The following is a 23,230-nucleotide window of genomic DNA, read 5'->3' as shown; positions in this document are numbered from 1 at the left end:
TGCAGTGGACACAAACATGTCTTATACAAATACGTTTTGCTAGATGCTTGGGAAACTAGAAGTCTTTTAGGGCACACGAAGAAAAAGCAACCAATGAAAGTCTTTCTCCTTAAATATTAAGGTTTAGCAACGTTTTAAAAAGCTTTTAATTTCAGACGTGTTGAATTCCCTTTAATAAATGCTCTAACACTCGTATAGTGTAATTATATGAGTGTTTAGCTGTTCGTCTGTGGGTTCCAAGCTGGAACTTTTGTAGGAAGCTGTAAACACTTGATTGTATAAAGGACCATTTGAAAAATCCTTAAAGAAGCTTGTTTTATAGGAGTGTAGGATTGCATATCTGACCAAGTAGTGTTTATTATTTTAAGGCAACTCTTGGTTAAGCTCATTGATTAATTATGTAAAGAAAAAAAGATATCATTATTAATTCAAGGAAAAAGTGTTTCTGATTGGTTTCTATTTATATGACTATTTTAAATTATACGAGAGGTGATTCGGCTTATTTATTTAGGCAATATCACTGACTGAGGGAACGGGGTAATTACTTCTATATGAGAGAGAGAAAGTTACAAAAGTGTTCAACAGTTTTTATTACGTGCCGGTCATTTACACCAAGGAGCAAATAAAGCGGCCAGCAGGGGTTCGAGCACCCAGTGCGTCCTACCTGCAATTAAACCCCTTCTGAAGTGTGTTCTCGCTACTAGGTGTAGAAGCTCTCGAGCAGCTTTAGCGCACACATACACACACCCGCACGCGCGCATACTCACAGTCGCGCGCGCAGGCACGCGCACTCTGTCCTATTTCTACAGGCACAGCACCGGAGCGGTGAGTCTTTTATAACCTTTCCTTTCCACTTTTCAGAGCTGACATGATCTAGGTGTCAGGTGCTAGAATTGGTCTAATGGATGAGAGCATTAGAGAAATCGTTGAGCGCGAGCTTTGGACTGTCAGGACTTTAAAAAAACTATATGAAGAAATGCGACAGTAATGTAAGTGCAGGAAGGATTGTCCTACACGAGATTCACCTCTATACAGTTTACCTTCTTAGGTTTTATTAAAGTGTAGGTGTAACATTATTTAGCATTTGCACTAAACTTTGGTTAATCCCAGAGGCGTTAAACTACTTCCGGAAATGCTCCTATAGACCTTCGTGCTTGATTTCTTATTTACTCGGTTATACATCAGATTCATGCAAACATACGTTGTTTTATCTCACATGGATTACCGTTCTATAGTTTATTTTCCACAAAGTAATAATAATAATAATAATAACAAGTGTAGAATTTGTCATTTAAAATATAATTTCGCCCTTGTAGGCTACCTGCCATTAAAGGTAAGTGTCAGCCAATGGGAATGTGCAACGTCACAAAATGGGCGGTTTTACTTGCACATACTCTCAGCGATTTGCGCGTGTAATGTTTGTTTGTTTGGAAACTTGACAAATTGTTACCTCATAATTGTCCCTGAGTAATTTTTATGAGCTGTGATTTCTGACGCTATATAACTCAATTGTTTTGGATTTGAGCTTGATTTTATTCTTTGTTGTTCTACTTCTTTCTCTCCACAAGACCTAAAGACTGATGGACGTTCCAGCTTCTCTGGCTGCCGTGTCAAAGGATGGAGGTTTTATTGAAATGAATGAAATACAGCTGTGATTTTCTTGAACAGCTCTGTTGGTTTGGTGCAGTCTGCAGCCAAGCATGTTTAACCTGATTAAAAAAGACAGGGAGAAGGATGGGTCGAAGAAGGACAAAAAAGAGAAGAAGGACAAAAAAGAGAGAATGTCCCAGGCTGAGCTGAAGAGCCTGGAGGAGGTAGGTGTGCGACGTGGATTCTTCAACCTACAGCGTGGTGGATCCAAGAGAGAATCTAGGGCCAAGTTGGAGATTTCTGACCCTATTCCAATCCAAGTGGTAAACAACCCAGAGCTTACTTTGATGGACCTGACTTCTGAGAGGATGAACAACAGAAGCAGCTTGCTCCTGGATGTGGGCCATATAAGCACCACTAGCTCCAGTGACAACAATAAATGGGAGACTTTGCAGGATGTTCAGAGGTTCTCCTTTAGAGAGCAAGCCTCTAAACCTGAATCTCTGACAAAGCAGGACTCCCCTGTGGTGAAGCTTATAAAACGCTTGTCCTTCTCTCAGAAGAGTAAGGAGGAGAGTCCTTCTGAAGGCTCGGTCTCATCAGGGCCAAACTCTGCCACTCCTTCTCCACAAGTTGAGCCCAAGGTCTTTAATCATATGCCCAAATACATCTCCCACCGTCGGGCCCCACTCAAGCAGGTCCAGATACCCTTATTAGTAGATAAGATGTTTCCAGCAGACCTGTGCTTACCTGCTGTCATGCCTCCTGAGGTTCGAGAACCCAGAGAGCTGGAACTCCAGCGGCGCAAAACGGGCGACTTTGGATTTTCTCTGCGGCGCACCACCATGCTGGACCAAAAACCTGATGGCTCAGTCTACCGACGTGTGGTCCACTTTGCTGAGCCTGGTGCTGGCAGCAAGGATGTGGCTCTGGGCCTGGTGCCAGGAGACCGTCTGGTGGAGATCAATGGGATGAACGTGGAGAATAAGAACAGGGATGAGATTGTGGAGATGATCCGGCAGTCAGGAGAGACTGTCTGCCTGAAGGTGCAGCCCATTGTGGAGCTGAGCGAGCTTAGCCAATGTTGGTTAAGAAACCGTGCAGAAGTGCGTAGTGATGCCTGTGAGGTAAGAAAACATTTACTTTCTATGTTAAGGTGGAACTGTGGCTTGATGTCTTTGAGATTCAGAACTTTTCTGACATTTGTCAAAGTTTAGTTTTGGTGCCTTACAGTTACACAGTTTGGCGCTCAACCCTGGGGTCCAGATACCCTCTGGTGCTGGTGTTTGAATGGGTTTCCTACCACTACTCTAGATGGATTGGCTATTCCAAAATGTGCCTAGGTATGAATGTGTGATGATTTGGAATGGGCTTGCATCCCATCCAGGGTATATTCCTGCTTTGCATCCTGTGATGCCAGAGCAGGTTCTTGATTCCCAAGTTACTGAAACTGAATGAACTGAATGAAGTGTTCTGCGACTGCCATGATGTTTGTCTTTTACTATTGAGTGGTTTATTCCTTTATAACTTTGTCCATTTCTCTATATACGACATTTGATTTTAAGCTGTTGAGTTTGCTTCTTTCTCACATATCATTTGCCAAAACAGTAAGACAACTACAAATTCTAGACTAAGAATTCTATCACTCTGCTCCTTGCAGCACACTTCAGAAGTGACTCCACTTTATTGTTTCAGTTGCAGATGAAGCTCAGAGCCAGGATTCATGTTACAGCGTAGTGATCTCTTGGCTTTTGTTTTTTTTGGTACTGATATGACTTTGAAGAGATGCGTGTGTGTGCAGGTTGTTTGCACTTGAATTTATTAAGCAATCATCAGTGAGCTGTCGTTTAAGTGATTCTATGTGAGGATGATGTTGTATTTTGTGGCTAGGTAGACTTAAAAAAAGGCCTTTGTTAGTCCAGAGTGGTGTTCATGATAGCATCAGTGTTGAGTTTCAGCAAGGCAGCACAGATGCACCTTGAGGGAATTAACCCTTCCCCTTCTCTGGGATCTACAGTTTTACACGGCCACTTCCGGATGATTTACAGTCCAACCTTACAGACACCTGTGACCCAAGTAGGACGGCATGTCCTCTAAACTGTCTGAAATGTGTGCAGTTAATATGGAATTTGTGATTTCATCAATCAAATGGAAAAAGGCTATATACCACACATTATTATTATTATTTTTACACATCCCTTCTCTGCCTTATTCCCCTGTTACACTGTGGCACTGTTTCACGCTGCATTCAGGTCCAGGAAGAAGCATGACCTAATTTAAATATCTGGGCTGCTCTGTTTAGCTTGCTTTCTCACACAAGCTCAAACTCTTCCAAGCAGGTATATCCCTGTCTTTAACACTACAACGATACTACATTGGAGGGAATTGTGGCAAACAGAATGCACATGAGATTGAAAGTGAAGGTGGCCTCACAATTGAGGAAGTAAAAGCCAAGACCTTTACGTAGAACTAGATATGAAAACACCTATGTCTAAAGTTACTTCTTAACTGAGTCTAATGGTGTTAAAGAGTGTAATACATATTCACTGGGCATTACTATGGAACTAGCCCCAGCCTTTGCTGTTAGTTATAATGACCTCCAGTCCAGGTTGTGGACAATGGATATGGGGATTTTTCATTCAGAACATTTGTGATGTTTGACAAGGAGGCTTGGCTTGCAATTAACAATTAACTAGTTTGTCCCAAAAGTGGGGTTGAGGTCAGGGTTCTGTGCAGGCCACTCTTCTTCTTTTACATCAACCTTGGCAACCATATTCACACTGGAACAAGTTTAGGCCTTTTAGTTCCACTGCAGGGAAATTATAATGCTATACCATACAAAGGCATTGTAGATGATCCCATAGATGATAAGTGGTAACAGTTGGATGAAATCACACAGCTGGGATTGATGCTCAGCTGTCCCTAAACGATTCAGCCATACAGTGTTGTCAAAGTTTATACAAATAATATTGTCCAGGTGTGTAAACCACATTTAATGTAGAGCACATAAAACTGCTGGTTCAATTCAAAGGTCAACACATTGCAAACCTTAAAGCATCTTGAGTACTGGAGTCTGTAGGCTGTAGATGTTCTTTTAGAAGATCAGAACCTATGTCTGAGGATTACATGTTTTTAATCCTTTACATGGCTGAAAAGTCAATACTTGCTCCAGGCCGGACTTTAAAAACACAGATGGAATGTGTGTGTGGTGCGTAATGGGGGTTGTTCAGTTCCTTGTGTGGACTGATGGTTTACCTTCACAAGACGTAAGGAATGCAGCTGTGGTAATAGGTGTGGTGACACTGCAGAGTGAATTGAGCACTAGCTAAACATCTGATGGAGACACCTCAGCCTTTGTTTTCACAATTACATGGTTGTGTGCTGCATTGAGGCCAGTTGCATGAAAATATATGCTGCCTTTCCTTGTAAAAAAGCAGTTTGGTGAGATCTGCCGGTCATCAGTGATCTGGGTGTGGTCGCTGTATGCTAAATACCTCAAAGTTTCTTACTGACATGATATGCTAAGACACTCTCTCACCTGATAAGGTTTGTTAGCAACATACAACCTTCATTTTTATTCATTGAGTTTACATTTATTTTTGCACATGGAATAGAAATCAAATTCTTAAATGTTTTTGATTTTTAATAAATTGTTTTTTGTAACTTGTTGTAATAAATCTTATTTACAATAAATTAGCTTCAGTTCATTTTTATGTATTAATATAATTTTTTAAAATGTGTCCCCTCAAACCAAAAAAAAAAACCGTACCTCACCTGAATTCTATTGCAAGGAGAAGTCTTCTGAATTTTCACGTTGCTAAAATGTGAGAACATCAACAAATATTACCAATTTTTTTTGAGATTTGTTTGGTCTTCAGTGTCTCTTCAATTTCAGTTTCTTCCCAATTTTGTCACCTGCCAGTTCTCACTCATCAGTTACTCTCCCCATCGCATGACCGGTCGAGGTTTGAAGGTCACCAGGTAAACTACAGAGTAACACTCCCAGAGAAAAACGCTGTCTACTCTCGTTCGCATACCTGAGCTCATACACACACGATTGATTAATGTATCTTTTCGATTGACAAGGGGGTGAGAGTATGCCCCTCCCACCCAGAGAGAATGTCTATTGTTAGCTCTTTTCATTCCCAGCTATGAATAGCCCTGTCATCATTCAAGTGGGATTTGATCTCCTGATGATAGGGTGCTGCACTGCTTAAAGTGTTCATAATGTTTCTTATATAAAGAAACTAATGTTTCCCTTTCATATATATATACACAGGTGCATCTCAGTAAATTAGAATATCATCAAAAAGTTCAGTACAGCACTCAATACTTGGTCAGGGCTCCCTTTGCATGAATTACTGCAGCAATACGGCATGACATGGAGGTGATCAGTCTGTGCCACTGCTGAGGTGTTATAGGAGCCAAGGATGCGCTAATAGTGGCCTTCAGCTCTTCTGTGTTGTTGGTTTAGGTCGGGGGAGTTTGCCTGCAAATCAAGCACATGGATACCATGGTCCTTAAACCAGGTATTAGTACTTTAGGCAGTGTGGGCAGGTTTCCTGCTGGAGAATTAGATAGATGGATGGATGGATGGATAGACACTTTATTCATCCCAAAGGGGAAATTCACAAATCAGCATCTCCATAAAGCTGGTCAGCAGAGGGAAGCATGAAGTGCTCTAAAACTTCCTGGTAGACGGCTGTGCTGACCTTGGACCTGATAAAACACAGTGGACCACCACCAGCAGATGACATGGCTCCCCAAACCACCACTGGCTGTGGACACTTCACACTGGACATCAAGCAGCTTGGATTCTGTGCTTCTCCTCTCTTCCTCCAGACTCTGGGACCTTGATTTCCAAGTGAAATGCAAAATTAACTTTCATCTGAAAGAGGACTTTGGCCCGCTGAGTAACAGTCCAGTTCTTTTTTGTCCTTAGCCCAGGTAAGACGCCTCTGACGTTGTCTCTGGTTCAAGAGTGGCTTGACACAAGGAAAGGAACTGACTCCAGCTGCAGTCAACTCCTTGTGAATCTCCCCCAAATTCTTGAATAGGCTTTGTTTCACAATCCGCTGCGGTTATCCCTGTTGTTTGTGCAGTGCACCTTTTTCCACCAGGTTGATTCCTTTCGTTCAACTTTCTTTTAATGTGCTTGGATACAGCACTCTGTGAACAGCCAGCTTCTTTAGCAGTGACCTTTTGTGTCTTACCCTCCATGTGTAGGGTGTCACTTATCGGCTTCTGGACAACTGTCAGGTCAGCGGTCTTCCCCATGATTGTGTAGCCTACTGAACCAGACTGAGAGACCATTAGCTGATTAGAGTGTGTTTTGGGTTTTCATTAGCTGTAAGCCATAATCATCAAAATTAAAAGAAATAAACACTTGAAATATCAGTCTTTGTGTAATGAATCTATATATATATATAATGTATATGTGTGTGTATATGTATGTATTATATTAATAATAATATAATTATTATTATCTGTGTGGCTTGCTCTTGGCCTGCTTGGGTTTCCTCGTCCCTGCGGTCAGTGCACTCATTTTTTTTTTCCCTTCCTGAAGTGGAGATAAAGGCCCAGGCCATGTTTAGCTTGTGATGTTTCACAGTTCGCTTGTTTAGGCAGAGCTAGCTAACACTGGTGTGTTTTTAGTGCTCTAGAGAGCTGTGATCTGAGGGATTTAGATTGAGATATGTTACAGGTCAAAGGCCCTGAGGTTTTAGCTGCACTTTTAACAACACAGAATAGAGAGTAGATGAGGGCTCGAACAGAAGGGAAGATGGTGAAGCTCTTTTGAACTTGAGCTTGAGTTCCATTTGAGACCTTTAATAGTATTTGATAGCAGCTTCACCCTCTACATGGTCCACCTTAGGAAAGCACCACCTCAATGCCCTTCTAACTGTCCCAGATTTCTCCATGACAGTGGTAGTACTGGAGTGAAAATATGATAGCATTTGGGATTGACCTAGAAGCAAGACTATAAAAAGATCAGGCGATTTATAAATCTAGATCATGCATCGCAGCAGCTGTGGTCTATTTTGTGAGGTTTTGGATTCTAATAAGGTGTCAATTTGTGTATTTTTATGTGTTAGCAAACTAGTTCAGAACATTCAGTCAGAGAGTACAGGAAATGAGTCTGTTCAACAAAAGTGCCACATAAACTCGAGGCAAAACTGTCAGCTTGTGAATTCTCTGTCATTACTAAACGTGCCCTTCATCATCACCGAACTGGACGTGCAGGTTTTCAGGTTTCCACCTATATTAATGTGTACAGTGAGGACTTCTGCACGTTTCAGCTTCCATTCATGCTTTGTGCTTAGGACAAATTCCAGTGCTTGAGTGCCACACCCAACGTAGCCTTGCAAAACTGAGTGGTGATCTCTGAGATAGCTGACTACCTTTGAATTAGACGTCTCTAATCATAGACATCGTGTCTGTGTGTATGTATATCAGGGTAACATTTTTACGTTCACCCTGTGGACCTTTTTCAGACTTCATTGGTTTTATATTTACTGTATCATCCTGTTAGAAAACCGTGTCCAAAAATGTCTAAATGTCCAAGAATGCACACAGTCTTATTGAGGCAAAAGTGCAAAAGTTTAAACCCTTAAAAACTTGATAATGCTTCTGGGTTGTACACATGGTGCAGTGAACTCTTGCTGGCTTTTCAGCCAAATTTTGCCATCACAGGCCAAAATTGCACATCTTAAAGGAATTCTTTGGTTATGAGTTGAGATTGATGGCATAATGTACCATGCTCTTCGGCAGGCTATGATCTGCGACCAAAGACAGTCCACAATAAAGTTCTCATCAAATCTGATCAGGAAGAGTGCATAACGCTCACAGGATAGCTACAAATACCTATATGTTTGCACTTTGTGCTAGGGTGTGTCAGATTTAGCTGAAAGTATTGATGTTATGAAGGGCAATGTTTCAATGGCCACTAATTACTCTATTATGTCAGATTGGTGTTTCATCCAGCCTGGCTTCCTGTTCTGTAACCAGAGTCCCTGGGATAGGTTCAGGATCCAGCCAATGAATCCAATGAATATCTGCAATAAAGGGTAGAATAACACTAAGTTATGACTGAGTGATTGATTGGTTTTGGAGGCACTCTGTTATGTCCAGTCATTGTCCTCTGGCTGTTCCTCCATCACTACTTTGTCAGTGCCTCCATTAATTATGTTTTCGGATCAGATTTGATTATATAACGCGCCATCTTGGCTGCACACCAGCTGCGAAATGCATGCAGTGTCTGTCTGTCTGGCTGGAACAGAGCCATCCACTCTGTTCGAGTCCAAATCACCCCGGCCGCTCTCCTCCTTCACATCATTCTCACTTCATCTTCTCTCTTCTGCAAGCTGTCACTCAGCTTCCTGCCATGGCACTGTTACTGACTGTCAGGGTGCCAGTGTTGGATGTGTTGGAGGGAGGACAGAATTCAGACCTGTTTAATGTTGGCTGCTTTTCCTTCTCACCACAGGACCAGGAAGTTAGTCCAGACATAGTTATTGGTTTACCACATAGATGGAGGGCACATGATGGAGAACATGGCTCTCCTGTGGATAGCGGAAGAAGAGATTTGGGTCAAAGCCAATCACATATATGACAGAGTCATTTTGCGTGAAAGAACTGTCTTCTGAAATTAACTCATTATGCAATATAATCTAAATGATGTGCAAATTGATCAGATCCGTATTTCCGTTATTGTTTTTATTTATTTATTTATTTTTCAAGTTGAGATTGTAAGGAAGTGAGAAGCGCTTTTTTTAAACTCCATGTTGTATCATGTTCACTGAGCTGACCAGAGATATGAGTTGTGCTCACTGGTGTGAATCTAAGCGCAAATTTCAGTTCCCCTTAGAGAATAAATATATTCTCTTTAAATATCAGATTAAACCATTGCAAAAAAAAAAAAAAACATTGTATAGCAGTATAAATATCTCCCATGTGTTGAAATGTTGCAGTTCTAGGATTTACATGGCAAATCATTTCCAGTGCTATTTACTAATGAAACATTTGAGATATTAACATATTTCTATATAAAATAATCAGTTATGGCAACTAATTGCAATAAATTCTTTCATCATGCTATTCAGTCCTGCGCATAATGTTCTATTGTTAATGTATATGTCATTAATAGGTTTCTATATCTGAGGAATATAACACTTTGAGTTAATGATGGTTGTGATGATGCGTCTCTGATTCGCTGTTCACGTCATGGTTCCCATAGCAACAAGCGACAAGTTTGTGTTTTGCTTTCTGTTTTGGTTCAGTCTTTATCTGTTAACTGTTTGTGTGTACCTGTTTTTGTATTACTTCTTAATTAGTTTGCCTATTTATTCCCTCTTATATCTTTCTTATATATTCCCTCTATATGTTTCTTTACAAAGTCTCGTCTGTTGTGTGCTACCATACCCCTGTTTTCTCATTAGCGGTTTATAAGAGTCAGTTTTTTGTTAACAGTGTGTCAAGAATAAGTACTTGCAGGAGTTGGATGGAATTATCAGTGTAACTGGTGAGTATGGAATCGATCCAAACAGGTCACAGCAATGCCAGATGTCTAAAATAGTTTTTCTTTACTCTTCGCTTTATTCCTATTATGAACTACATTTGATGCAAATTTCATGCAAACAAATTAGTTTCATCTCTCTGTTACACAGCACTGACTCTAGAGACTCCTTTCATTAATCCTTCAGAATTCATCTTACAGTTTGTTTAAAGTGTCTGGAATAAAAATCCTTGCAGCCGAGTGGTGACCAGTGAAAATCAAGAATTCAACAGCGTTACGGAAAAGAATATAAATCATTTATTCATTTCCTCTGTCTGGTTCACAAAGTCTTATGGCTTTTGACTTCCTGTTTTAAGATTTTTCTTGATGCTGACTGCATGTGTACTCTACAAAACACTAGATAAATAAAATGTAATTGAAGACATGTCACCACATGTTTATTATGCTGCAGGAAAAGATGGAACAATCATGTTAATTCATTTCCCTGCAGCGTTCCATCCTGTTTTGCATTTTGTATGTTCACCATCACACCTTATTTTTGTATATATTTGTATAAACAGCCCAACCTATTTTGAACATCACGTTTACCTTTGAACTGTGTGATGCTGAATTCTAGCTGTGTGTGGTCTGTGTGTGTCGAGAAGGATTAAGCTGATCCAGTGCGTCATGTCTGCGTTGTGGTTTTTAAGGAAAACGTGCATTTTTCCTAGGGTCATATGAAACTCTGTGCAAGAATGCACCATACCAGCAAGCCTGAACTCGTTCAGCCTATCTCTACCAGGCATGCTCGCTACATCCGGAGGCTGTTTGTGAATAATCACCAGAGAAAGACACCTGTTTAGTGTTATGTCTAACAGGAGCAGGAGGTGTTCAGAATTTGTGAACCTGTCACTGGAGTCCCATAGCAAGATGTTCTAGCAAATAGCTTCTTTAAACCCTAATGGTTTGTAACTAAAATAATGTATGCTTACTTTAATCTGATCATCGGGTATGTTTCATCCAAAGAAAGTCAGATTTTATGTAGCACATAAGGGTATGTGTGGGTACATATGGGTATGTAGCACCCATAATTTCACTGAAGCCCAGTTTTTCCACCCCTATCATAATTTTTAACTTGTTTTAGCATCAATCAAAGCGTTTGTTCATATAGCAGCTCCTGGAAATCTACCATGTTGAAGAGTTTACCTCAGACACACTCCTGATGTGCTTCAACAACACCTTGACTCCTGAAAGGTCCCTGTTATGCACAAGAATGTTTCATCTCATTACTTTAGAACAGAAAAAAAGTCTAAAGTTCTCATCATTCTCCTGAATCTTTCTGTCACTCTCGGTTTTCTTGGTGCTACAACTGTTTTGTTGTATTAAATGAATTAAAATAATGCATTCTGACTGATTCTGTCCAGTTCTATTTGAAAATATTTGTGCAGAATAGGTATGTATTGCTAGCTAATGTTATGGTAGCTAGTCATGTTGCTAACTTTTAATAAAACCTGTAGTCAGTCTCCTCATTGGCACAGTTTTTCTTTTGTATATTCAAGTTCTAACATTTATAGCTGGTTGTCACTGTGTTACAGTAGCTTGAACCAGCTGAATCATTTATTTCTTGCTGCTTACAAGCTAGTTAACTATCCGTCTTTTCTGAACGCACCAGTGTCTAGTGAGGGCAGTTTCCGAGACAGAAACGACATGATTTCTTGATTACCCATTTTAATTTTGACCAAAGCTTTTCCATCATTTGTATCTTACATTAAGTTTTACATCAAACACCTGACTACAGACTGTCTTATGACTCCGACAGACAGATGGGATTATTTTCCAGTAGTTCCACCATCTGCTCACCGAATCATGATGATGATCACGCACTATTAGCATTTACTGGATTAAGCAGAAGTGCTGAAAATAGAGCCTGGCGTTAGACAGGAGCAAGGCCCATGCTGGATTACTGATAAGCATGGCCTGATTGGACAAATGGGAGCTTCTGATTTTGTGCCAGTGACCTGGCAGTCCAGTTTGTGTTTGGTTTAGCTGGGGCAGAGTTCAGATCCCAGGTGTTTTATAAGCTCTGTACTTAAGGTGTGGAGTTATATTGCAGTTATTAACATTCAGCTCAGGGTTTAATGACTTCAGTTGGCAGAATGAGCTAATATTTGGTCTATATAAATATATTATAAATATATAAATATATTTTCTACAATTGTTCCTCTCACACACACCTTTGTTCCAAAGCAGAAACGGAGCCGAACCATTCTGACTGATTTGACCACATGCTGCATTTTTACATCATGTGGAAGAATTCAGGAAAAATGGGAAAATTCTCCTCCTTTTCCTGCTTTCCCATGTTGCCACTTTGTTCCATAAATAAAAATGCTCAATGTTTTTTAAATTATTACACAATAAATAAAATAAGAATAAAATGAATTTTTTATCAAAAGTTGGAAGCTGGGATTACTTTGTGAGTCACAGCCGTTATATTTTTTGTAACATCCTCGCCCACAAAACAGAAGCATTATGACTTTATAATACATCACTGATTATTTCCCCATAAGAGCAAATCTCCTCAGTTGTTTTATTCTTCACGTAGACTGTATGACTTTTTAATAACAGAGTGAATGCTCAGGGCCCAGTTTCTAAAATTATTATTCAAGCTTATGCATTCTGTAGTACAGAGTGCATTTCAGTGCAGTCCCACTCTTCCTCTTCCTTTATAACCACGAATGATGGTCATGTTGTTTGTCCACATTGTTGCGCCACTCAGATGACTGAAAGTCACAGTAGGCGATTTCCTGTCATGTTTGCCACGAAGCCTCTTTCTTCAGTCTAGTCACAGTTTTGAGTCGGTCCATATTTCTTGTCACGCGCGTGTCATTCACACAGGCCTCAGCCCAGCCACTGTGCCATCTGTTAGTGTGGCACGCTTGCCTGCAGACCATGTGCTGTGTCTCATATGTGCCAGGCTGTATCCGGGCCGGGTTTGGATCGGTGCCGAAGAGGAGAGAATGTCTCAAATCCAAAAAACGTGATGAATTCTAATGATCTGAGACTAATGTGGGTTAATGTGTTACTATGGCACAGTTCACTTGGCTACTTGTTTTATCTGCCCCACCTGTCTGTTTAATCTGGAGGTAAATGAGTGAGATGTCATATAACTGTACGCCCGCCCAATACTCTTGAAAAGCTTTCCCGCTGACACTGTGTGGGTGAGACATGTGTCTGTACCTGTAAACAGAGAGACGGCGAGAGCTTTCAGAGCCATGCCGGTTTCACTGTTTACAGAAACACTTTTGTTCCAGCACTGTTGTCTTTGTGAATGTGACTGATCATGTTTCAGGTTCACTGTATGTCTGATATGAGTGATAGTCTGTAGAGGGAGTGAGGGAATGGAATTTGATTGATTTATTTTAAGTTCTGGCAATACAGTGTTTTATACAAATCCTTTTGGTCCAAATTGGTTCCTCTGTCTCTAGAACTTCTGTCTATAGCTATGACAGCTGCTTGATCCTCGATTGATGGATGAGATGTATGATTCGGATAAATGAAATGGATGGATGATTAGATTTGATGGAGGATAAGATGGGATGAATGGATGATTTAGATGAGATGTTGGAGATGGATGATGAGATTAGATGAGGTGGATGGATGATTACATGAATACATAATTAAAAAAATATGATTAATGGAAATTTACGACAAGTAAATTCATTTAAATGAAGCACATGTTGTTTCTTAGTAACTGGTTTATAGGGGCTAATGGAGTAAATGGCAGCTTGGTATTTGTATTTATTTGCATTTGTATTCTTAAAATCCTGAGAGAATTTGTATTTTGAGTTAAGTTCAACATTTTGTTCATGTGCTCCCAAGTCCTAATTTGATTTGAACAGCTAGTGAATGAACAAGAATTCAGTCTGCCATTGTGTGCTGATGTGTTTGCAATTGTCACTTACCTGCTGTGAAAGTTGCTCAACAGGCCTCTCATTAAAGAGGCATAGCTTCATGTAATTGTTTCCTATTATGAATCATTATAGGTTGGTAGGAGCTTGGAAATTTACCTCCATACCTACCTGAGGGCCAACAAAGAGATCTTTTACACCCTTTACTGCTCAGATGTGTGCTTGGTTATGAACACTGCCTCATTTGTGTCGAATAAAAACAATGATTGAAATGAAATGAACAAATAAAGATACATGGCTTGGGAAAATGATAGGTGGTTTGATGTACAGTATACATCACGTCTGTATGAAACAAACACACACACACACATATGCTGTACATAAACACTTGTTCTTTTATTGTGAAGTTTTGTGGGATAGCCACACCCCTCAATCCACCACACCCATCGAGAAGTTCTTTTCCCAAGAGCCCAGTGTGTGTTGTGCAGACTTTTGCATCACTTATTATCTATGCAGTCATGAAGTCTCACTTTAGTTTCTCCCACCATACATGAATTTGATTTGTTCTGAATTTTGCTGTGACAGTAGAGAAAGTGTGTGTAAGATGAGGTGGTGAGCTGGAGCCCCCTGGTGGTGCTCTTTTGTCATGCCCTCATGCTCATTTTCCAACTCTGTACTGTCTATTTTTACTCTCATAGATTTCAGAAGAGACCTGAAAATAAATAAAAAAAAAAAATCAACTGATGATCATATTATTTGTTATGGTTGATGATGTGCCCAATTTTTATATGATCCATTTTTTCATGTTAGTTTATAGTGTCTAACCATAATAATAAACAGATTATAAAAGTGTTATTTAACATAGAAACTGTCTAAAGCCTCTGTACGGATGGTGAGGTTTTCTGTCAGGAAATGTTTGTTTAACATTTATGGAAGGAGTCTCCAGTGTCAGTGAAATGCAGAGAAGTAGTCTGTTTATAGCTGAAGTAATGAATTCATAATAACAGGACTAACTTGTTTATTTGAGGTTCCTTTAAAGTGATCATACATGGATAAAAAAGTATGACTTGTTCTTTTCTGAATAAAAAACCTTAGGTCGTACTCTTTGCTGTAGTATAAGCAGAATAAAACATGTTGGGGATAAACTGTTATAGGAAATGGATCAGCTTTTTTGGTAACAGTGGTTTTTTGGTAACATTTCACCACATCAGCGTGATTATTTTTCTATAACAGTATGTCCTTAATTGTTTTCCTTCTAGATTATGACACTGTGTCAGTCACAAGAAAGCAGATTAGAGGAAGAGGGGTTCATGGGTGGGGTTAGATGGTTTGAGTGGATGGTGGTGAGGGCATGTTGCTGTTTGGTTGTTATTTTTAGCTCTGTCAGTATGCTGTGGCAGCTGTTCCCCCCCTTCCCTCCTTGTATTCGGCATTACTTTACCTCACAGCTCACTTAACACAGTCACACACACACAGCAGCCTGGACACACACGGACTTCCACCCAACACACACGGACCGTCTCGGATCCACGTGGAGGCAGGGAATACGACTGGATTGTAGCTGTGAGTGATTGAGATGGTATCAGACAGACTTCGTGGTGTGTGTGTTTGTGTGTGTATGTGTGTGTAGATAAGACTCCACTGGCTTTACTAAGGCCTCTTTTCTATTTATAGTGAAGCTCAAACTGCTGATGAAAGTTTTAGGCCTGAGATAGAGAGACTGAATGGAGTTTGCAGTGACTCAGAGGAAGAGGCAGTAATCCATTATACTAAATACTGTGGCGTTTCACACACATTATTGCCATCACAAAGTGCAAGCTATTGTCATTATACCAGTATGAGACAAGCATGAATTGTTTCTGCTCCGGAGATAAAGGCAGATCGAGGAGAGTGTATATTTATATATTTATTTGAAATCTCTTTAAGGTGCATCACATTTTACCTCACGGCAACCCTGTAATTCTCCTCATCAGTGTTTCATAAAAGAGTTCAAAAAACATGGGAAATAAATCTCAAGCTAAGTATTATTTATTAAATATTAAAATAATAATGTAGAAAGAAAGGCCAAAATGCATTGTGATTAAAAGTAATAATAATAATCATTTGAGGTAAAATGTGTTAGCTAAATGATGTTTATTAGCACCACTTTTTCCTTTGTTTTAATATGATCTTATTCCAGCCTTAGTCCCTGACTAGTCTTGTTTTACAGCCTGCTTTTATCGTCTGGATTTATTTAAAGGAACAATGCATACGTTTGATTTAGAGTTGACCGTCCCCAATATAATCACATGCAAACTGTTTACATTTCTGAAAAGAATTTAAACAGAAGGAAGCAACGAAAGGCTTTTCATCGCCGGTTTGACTTAGGCGTTTAGATTGTTCTGTACTATCAGGCTTGTTTTAGAAAATCAGCTGTGTCAACAAAGCAGCAAACCTTTTATTGTGGCACCGTGAGCTTGATTTATCACAGACACATGTTTATGTAGCTTCTTATTGTCTTTCAATAGTGCTATATTTGCTGTCTCAACTTTTCTTTGTTGTTTTGCTATCTATAATTAATATGGAGTGCTAATAAAAACATGCTTGTATCAAGTATGCAGTATACGTCTATAACAGTGTATCGTATTATATATATTGTATTTATTGAGTATATTTCTATAACTGATTTCTAACTGGTCAGCATGGATTGATTCATTTTCTTTAACAGCTCCACTGACAGTAGCTTTATAGAACTTCTTTAGATTTATTTTAAAAGTGTGTGTATGTGAGAGAGAGAGAGAGAGAGAGAGAGAGAGAGAGAGAGAGAGAGAGAGAATGAATGGATTTTAATTAATCAAAAATGTTTGGTGTTGGCAAACTGCTTTTGCTCAAGAGGAAAGAACCAATCAATGTGCCATTATATAAACTTCTATCTGTATCTCTCTATGCAAATATCTATCTATCTTGAGACTATATTTGCTAATGTCATGTATATTTGCTTGGTAAAAATGGAGTAATTACAAAATAACATCTAAACTTCCTCTGTACAAGATACTACATGTAAAAGCTAACTGAACTATTAGATAGATAGATAGATAGATAGATAGATAGATAGATAGATAGATAGATAGATAGATACTTTATTCATCCCAAAGGGAAATTAACAGCTTCCAGCAGTATCCACAAGCACAGGTAATAGATAAAATAAGAAGGAATATAACAACAACAACAAAAACAACAACTAAAATACCCGAATTTAAGGGTTCAAAAATATAACAAAAAAAATATAACAAATAACAAAATATTGCAAAAAAAAAAACCCCTAAATACAGAGATTTAAGGAATAAATACAGAGATTAGAGGAATACAAATAAGTAATGTGCAAAAAACAAGAGTTTAAAGTTACAGACCTAGTGAGGTGCAAAAAACGTTTATGTGCAAAAAAACTGCGTGTATTCCACATAGACATACGTGTAAATTACGTGTTTTTTTCTCATGCTAGTTGAGCATGTACCCTCATACAAGCTGAGTTTTTTTTATTGCCTTCAGGCTATGTGAACTTCTGCTTGTCTACACACTCACCAACCAGTTCAAACTCTGTGTGAATGATCCACAAGCTGCATTCCTGAGTGACTCATTCTGCATTTTCCTCCATTTTTCTCTCTCCTGCTTTCCCCAGCTGATCATTTCATCCCACGCTCCATAGCCCACCTGTCCAGCTGTTTCACTGTGAGGATCTACCAGCTGTGAAACACCTGTCCCATCAGTGCTCCATCTCTTCTACCCAGCCCCCCCCCCTTTTTTCATCCTCTTTCCTCTCCTATCCTCTCTCTGCCCTTCTCTCTCTGCGCTGCTCGGCCCATGACCACAGTGCGGCCTCCATGGCTTTCTCATCACGCTTTTCATTCTGGGAAAAAAAGGAAAGTGGCATTTTTTTTTGTGTGTGTGCTCTTGTTGCTGCATGCATACTGCATTAGCTCCTTGAAAGGATTAAATAGTTGTTGCGATAAAACTGTAACTGTGTAAAGTTCAGTTTGTGTTTTAACACTTTAACTTACCTACTGATGATAGAAGAGGAAGGCAAACCTCAGTTTTGGATTAATTTCTAAACATTCTATTGATCAGACTTTTTTTTTTTTTTTCATTTTTCAATCTTGTTGTTGTTTGTGACAGACATTTCCCATCTGATAATGTCTGCTAAGCTTTAGATCAGCTTCTTAGTGCCAGAAAAGGATTGTCTGGTCATCCTATCGTGTTTCACTGAATATCTGGAATCATTCAGCATTAGCCTGGGTCTAAGCTTTACAATATTTTCACCTGCGTTTTTCTAGGTTAAAGATGAAAACACACCAGGCTCCAAAAGCACAAATGTAAGTGCTGAATGTGGATTTGTTTTTATCGTGAAAGTGGTAACATCCTAGAGTAGGTGTTCTAAAACCTTTGACAGTCTAGGGCTTCCTGATAACACTGATAACTTGACCTACTGTATGGGCTTCACAGACCCCACTTACAGCACCACAGTTCTAGAGATCACAGATTTCAGATGGCCGAATGTTTTTGTCTGACTAAATAATACAGATCTTATAATCCCAGAAGAAACTCTGGCTCTCAGGTTATTATAATATTGTATGGCATAGTACGAAGTGTGGCAGGATTATTCCTGTCTGTTGGCTGTTGGCAGAATTAGGCACATAGCTGCTCTTTCTCATTTGTTTTGGCTGCTTGCCTGTCTTGAATACTCTATAATCAGATTTTTAGAGTGGCTTCTGTTTTTCCACTCTTTAAAGGAAGTGCATCGGAATGCATTAATGGAAAAGATCATGCGGGTAATGGGAGGAGAGTATTATTAAGGCTTTATTCTCAGTACGATGAGGGTAGTTGTGATTATTTTTCTTCTAAGCTTATACAAATTTATTATCTGTAAAGATTAAGCAAAGCTAGCTATTCTCTTTTAAAGAATGTTTTTGGAATGTGTTTGCTAAGGTATTAGAGGGATCTGCTTCAAATCTTCAAGCATCACCATATCGACAGGGAATAATTGACAGGTCCTGTAGATGATGAGCAAGGAATTGCTGTAATACTTTCCCCTTTAAACCCACCTCAGTGATGCTGCTGCTGCTGCTGCAGTGATGCTCTGTGGTAGCGGATTTATTTTCCTCTGAGCATCAGTGCACGTGATCCTCTGAGCCGGGCAGCATGGTCTGCTGACACATCCATCCATCCCTCCTTTTTCCACCAATCCTGGCTAGACAAGGAGTGGGAGGGACTTCAGGAAAGACGGAAGGCAATGGACCGAGGGAGGAGACAAAAAAAAGCAGGACAGTGATCTAGACGGAAATAGTTGAAGGCAGGATGGGTCAGAACAAATGGGAGGTGTGTGTGGAGCATGTGATCTAGTGTGTGTGTGTGTGTGTGTGTGTGTGGTAGTTCTTGTGCATTCCATGGAGATGGGTTCAGAGCTGGAGCCTGTGCGACACATTTCTGCCTTCAGAGGAGTGATGGATTCTACTCCAAACTGGAAGAGGACCAGCACTATCACCTTCAGGATCGATATGAAGGTCTGTCTCTGGACAGGGCTAAAGAAGGTTGAGATTCTCTCGCATCTCGCACTATTAGGATTGTTTTTCTTGCTGATCTGGTGGTTAGTGATGTCTGGAAATTTGAAGTGGAGTATTTCAGCTGTTTGCATCACATGGGATGGCCATAGTCCAGTTTCTTCTGTGGTGGACTGTAGACAGTCAGATTTCAGGGCTTGAAGCCAGTGTTGCATTGCAGTGCCCACAGTGCTGCCTGTGGCATTGTTTTTTGTCTTGATGTGGATGACTGAGTTGGGGAATATTTTTTGAGTCTGTACTATCATTCAAAAAGGTTGAAAGCAATAAGTAAATATCTGAATTAGTGAAGTGAGGGACCAGAAAAGTCAGGACCTAAGATGTAACTTAGGAAGGCCACTCAAAGTAGTCGTATACAATGGGTGTTTTGGCTGGAAGTGTTTGTTTCTTTCCTGAGAGCATCACCGGGTTTGACTGGAAAATAGCAACATTTATAGTATATAACTTCTAACAAATAGCTGCCTGAAGTCTGTGATCTTTTTACCGTTTGTTAGATACTTTGATCAAGCTCTTTGGTCAGTCTTAAATGGATATCCAAGACACTATTACTTCTGTAAAGGTCCTGCATAAAATTACCTTGTTTATGCCTATCATGATTATAGAGCCAAATAACATTATTTTCAGTTGATTTAGCAATTTTAAAAAAAATTCATTTTGCTATCTTTTAATTTTTTTATTACCTCAACTTGTATGTATGTGTGTGCAGTCAGACAGTGAGTGCAGCATGAGTGCTCAGTCTCAGCCTGCGGTGGATGGAGGAGGTGGTGGAACTAGTCGGGATCCTCCAGCCTCCTTCAGGGTTTCAGATCCTCCTTCAGAGCCAAGAAGCAATAGCGTCATCACTGGCTTGAGCCAAGCACGCAGGGTGGTGAGTAGGGTTAAAGAGGAACCTCCACCTACTCCTGTGCCCAACAAACTTGCCTCTACTGCCACCTCAGTGCCCAAATCCAGTAAAGCCCCCACTTCAGCTTCTCATGATGATGATATCTCTGCTGGGCTCACCAGCCTTATGGGGCGTGGGAGGACCAAAGATCACCGTGCTCGGTCAAGAGCTGGAAGGGAGGCTAAAGAGATTGAAGAAAGTCCAAAACCAGTGGAGGAGACAAAACAGGATAACACCTCTCCCCCCGCCCCTGTTGTGACAAAATCAGACACCACCCCTACTATGGAATTTGATCCTGCCCCTAAACCAGATCCTATCAAATTATCCACTGAGTCCATCCCAAAAGCTAAACCAGACCCATTAGCTCCACCTCCTGGTTTGATCCCAGCCTCTAAATCCACCCCATCTGCCCCACCTCCTTGCCTCAGTCCACTTCCTAAGCCAGACCCCTTAGCACCACTTGTTGTGCCTGCCCCAAAGCGAGACCCTTTTGCCCCAGTGGCAGGGTTTATACCCAGGGCCAAAGTGGATCCTTTAGCACCCCCTGCAGGTTTTATTCCTGCTCAGCGACCTATTGCAGTCCGGAAGCCCGAGGTAAAGAAGGCATGTGACGTTGTGAAGCACTAACACAGCTCACCTGACTGATGTGTCATTAACCCAGTGGCATGGATTCTAAACCAATGATGAGATTAAAGCCAGCTGTTGATTTTAGTTAGCCCATGGTTATTTGTGAACTATTTTGGAAATCTTTTTAACCCTATGGTAGGGATTCTAACTCAACAAGCAACTGATTGTATTTTTGCAATTATTACTTTCTATTATGTGGATTATTTTGTGATGGTGTAGATTATCTTTCCACCACTGGTTGGTTAGCCATCCAAAGAACCTTTGGGAAGTATGTAAAGTAATTATGTGAGTTTATGACAGTGTTACAGTGCACTCGTGGCTTTTGGAGGAAAGTAAATGGATGTGGCATTGAACATGAAGGCATTTCTGGTGCTCTTCCTATATTAGCTTGAAATAAATAAATTTGTATTTATATTGCACTGTTATATGAGTTTTGCCTGTTGAGAATTAGTGCAGGTGCAGTTCCACACTTTGTGCATGCTGTGGTCGCATGTTTTTATTTCATTGGTAAACAAGTGGATGTGTGTGTGTGTGTTACATTCATCTGTTTATACTTCCTCATGAACATTTGGGTGTGTATCATGTTTTGTGTTGCTCTGAAGGTAAAGGGAGCTTCTCGGTCTCCTGCACCAGTTGGGAAGCCTATCTCTGGGGCCACTGCTGTCGGTCAACAGGTGTGTGTGTGTCTTAGTGCTGTGTGTGTGTGTGTGTGTGTGTCTATTATTTAGTGAGCACATGGTGGCTATTTATGGAAGAAAGTACACCGAGTGTTTAGATATGAAATGCAAAATATGTATGAAAATGAAAGTTCCTCTTGTTTAGAGATGCCGTTGCATCACTGAAATATCAGTCAGTGTGTTATACAGTAACTACTCAACAAAAAGTCTGTCCTCTTTCTTCTCTCGGTTTCTTTCCTGATTCCTTCTATCTGCAGAAATCTCCACTAGTCCCCACTGAGGAGAATCACAAGCGTCTGGAGGAGGTCCTCACTGTGGACAAACCCGTAACCGTCTCTTTCTGTCTCTCTACCTACCATCTTGTCTTTTTCTTCTCAGCTTGCCTGTGTGTCTCCTGGCTTTGTTTCCAGCGCAGCGGGTTGTCTGTCTCCACCACACCCCACCATCTTCACCTCCCAGAACTCACTGTCCACTTTCATACCAGACGGGTTCAGATCAGATGTTAAAATTATCCCGCAGTGGATTAGTTGTCAGGGACTCGTTAATCAGGCTTTAAGGTGGGAGGGTGTGTACATTGTGGACACAGAACCACCTAGAAAGAAGCAGCTTCAGCATTGTTGGGGCTCTGTATGTATGCTTTTCAGACCAAATATTAGGCAGGAACAGGTTCCCTATCAACAAAAAAGATGGACCATTTTGACATTTGAAGCCCTTAAGGGGAAAGTGGAAACATTATCCTCAGATTTTCCTTTCATATACTTATTTTTTATTGCTTTAATGATTGTCTGGAAAAAATCTATATTTGCTTAATATGAATTAGATAAAGAAAGCTAAATTAACTTCCTTCTGCGCAGACTGGTACATGTGTAGATTTGAGCCTATAATACATTTTATATACATTTTCATGATTTAAAGAAAGTCTCTTCTAACATAAAAGTCAATATAAAATAAACAAAAACTCACTCTTTTCCTCATAAGGGCTTCTGTTTGTCTCTGGAAGTGATGGTGGATTAAAAGAGTAAAACCTCTGGAATGGAATGTTTTTTTCCAAATGCTTTATTTCCACCACCATCTTGTTTTTGTACACAGATCATTTCTGACTTTTCCGTTATTCCTGCTCATTGTCTTTTTCCTCCTTCAGGCTTTTGTCATTCACCAGATGCTTTCTACTTTTAACTTAGGTTTCTTTTTGACTGAGAATCTGTGATGAGGACCTGGGTATATGTTATCTAAAGACTGGGCAAACTCTGTTCATGATTCTCAAGAAGAAATGAAACAGATGTTGTGATATGTACACTTTACTCCATAAATTTATTTGTGTGTGTGTGTGTGTGTGTGTGGCTAGCAGCAACTTCAATCCAGTAGCTGTGTTTCCTCTCAGGTAGATTCTGCTTAGTTCTTTGTCCTGTTCTATTGTAAGAGCTCTCTCTCTCTCTCTCTCTCTCTCTCTCTCTCTTTCT

At 40.1% G+C, this 23,230-nt stretch overlaps 1 protein-coding gene across 7 annotated transcripts in view; it reads left to right on the top strand.

Annotated features, from left to right (window-relative positions):
- The first annotated feature begins 704 nt into the window (after window positions 1-704).
- myo18aa (myosin XVIIIAa) overlaps window positions 705-23,230 on the top strand; it is a 65,494-nt gene continuing 42,968 nt past the window's right edge. For 4 of the 7 annotated variants that reach the window (XM_058411225.1, XM_058411222.1, XM_058411223.1 and 1 more), the window contains exons 1-3: window positions 19,398-19,529; window positions 20,290-21,060; window positions 21,696-21,767. In XM_058411225.1, the coding sequence (XP_058267208.1) occupies window positions 19,413-19,529; window positions 20,290-21,060; window positions 21,696-21,767 (960 nt within the window). In that variant the 5' untranslated portion in view covers window positions 19,398-19,412. Of the gene's footprint in view, window positions 826-1,568; window positions 2,718-19,385; window positions 19,530-20,289; window positions 21,061-21,695; window positions 21,768-23,230 lie in introns of those variants that run through there. The other 3 variants (XM_058411227.1, XM_058411226.1, XM_058411228.1) reach the window with 2 other exon arrangements.

Source organism: Hemibagrus wyckioides, linkage group LG16, assembly GCF_019097595.1.
Source record: "Hemibagrus wyckioides isolate EC202008001 linkage group LG16, SWU_Hwy_1.0, whole genome shotgun sequence".
Lineage (NCBI taxonomy): Eukaryota > Metazoa > Chordata > Actinopteri > Siluriformes > Bagridae > Hemibagrus > Hemibagrus wyckioides.
The sequence above is the reverse complement of the archived record's forward strand: the minus strand, read 5'-3'. Positions and strand labels throughout refer to the sequence as shown.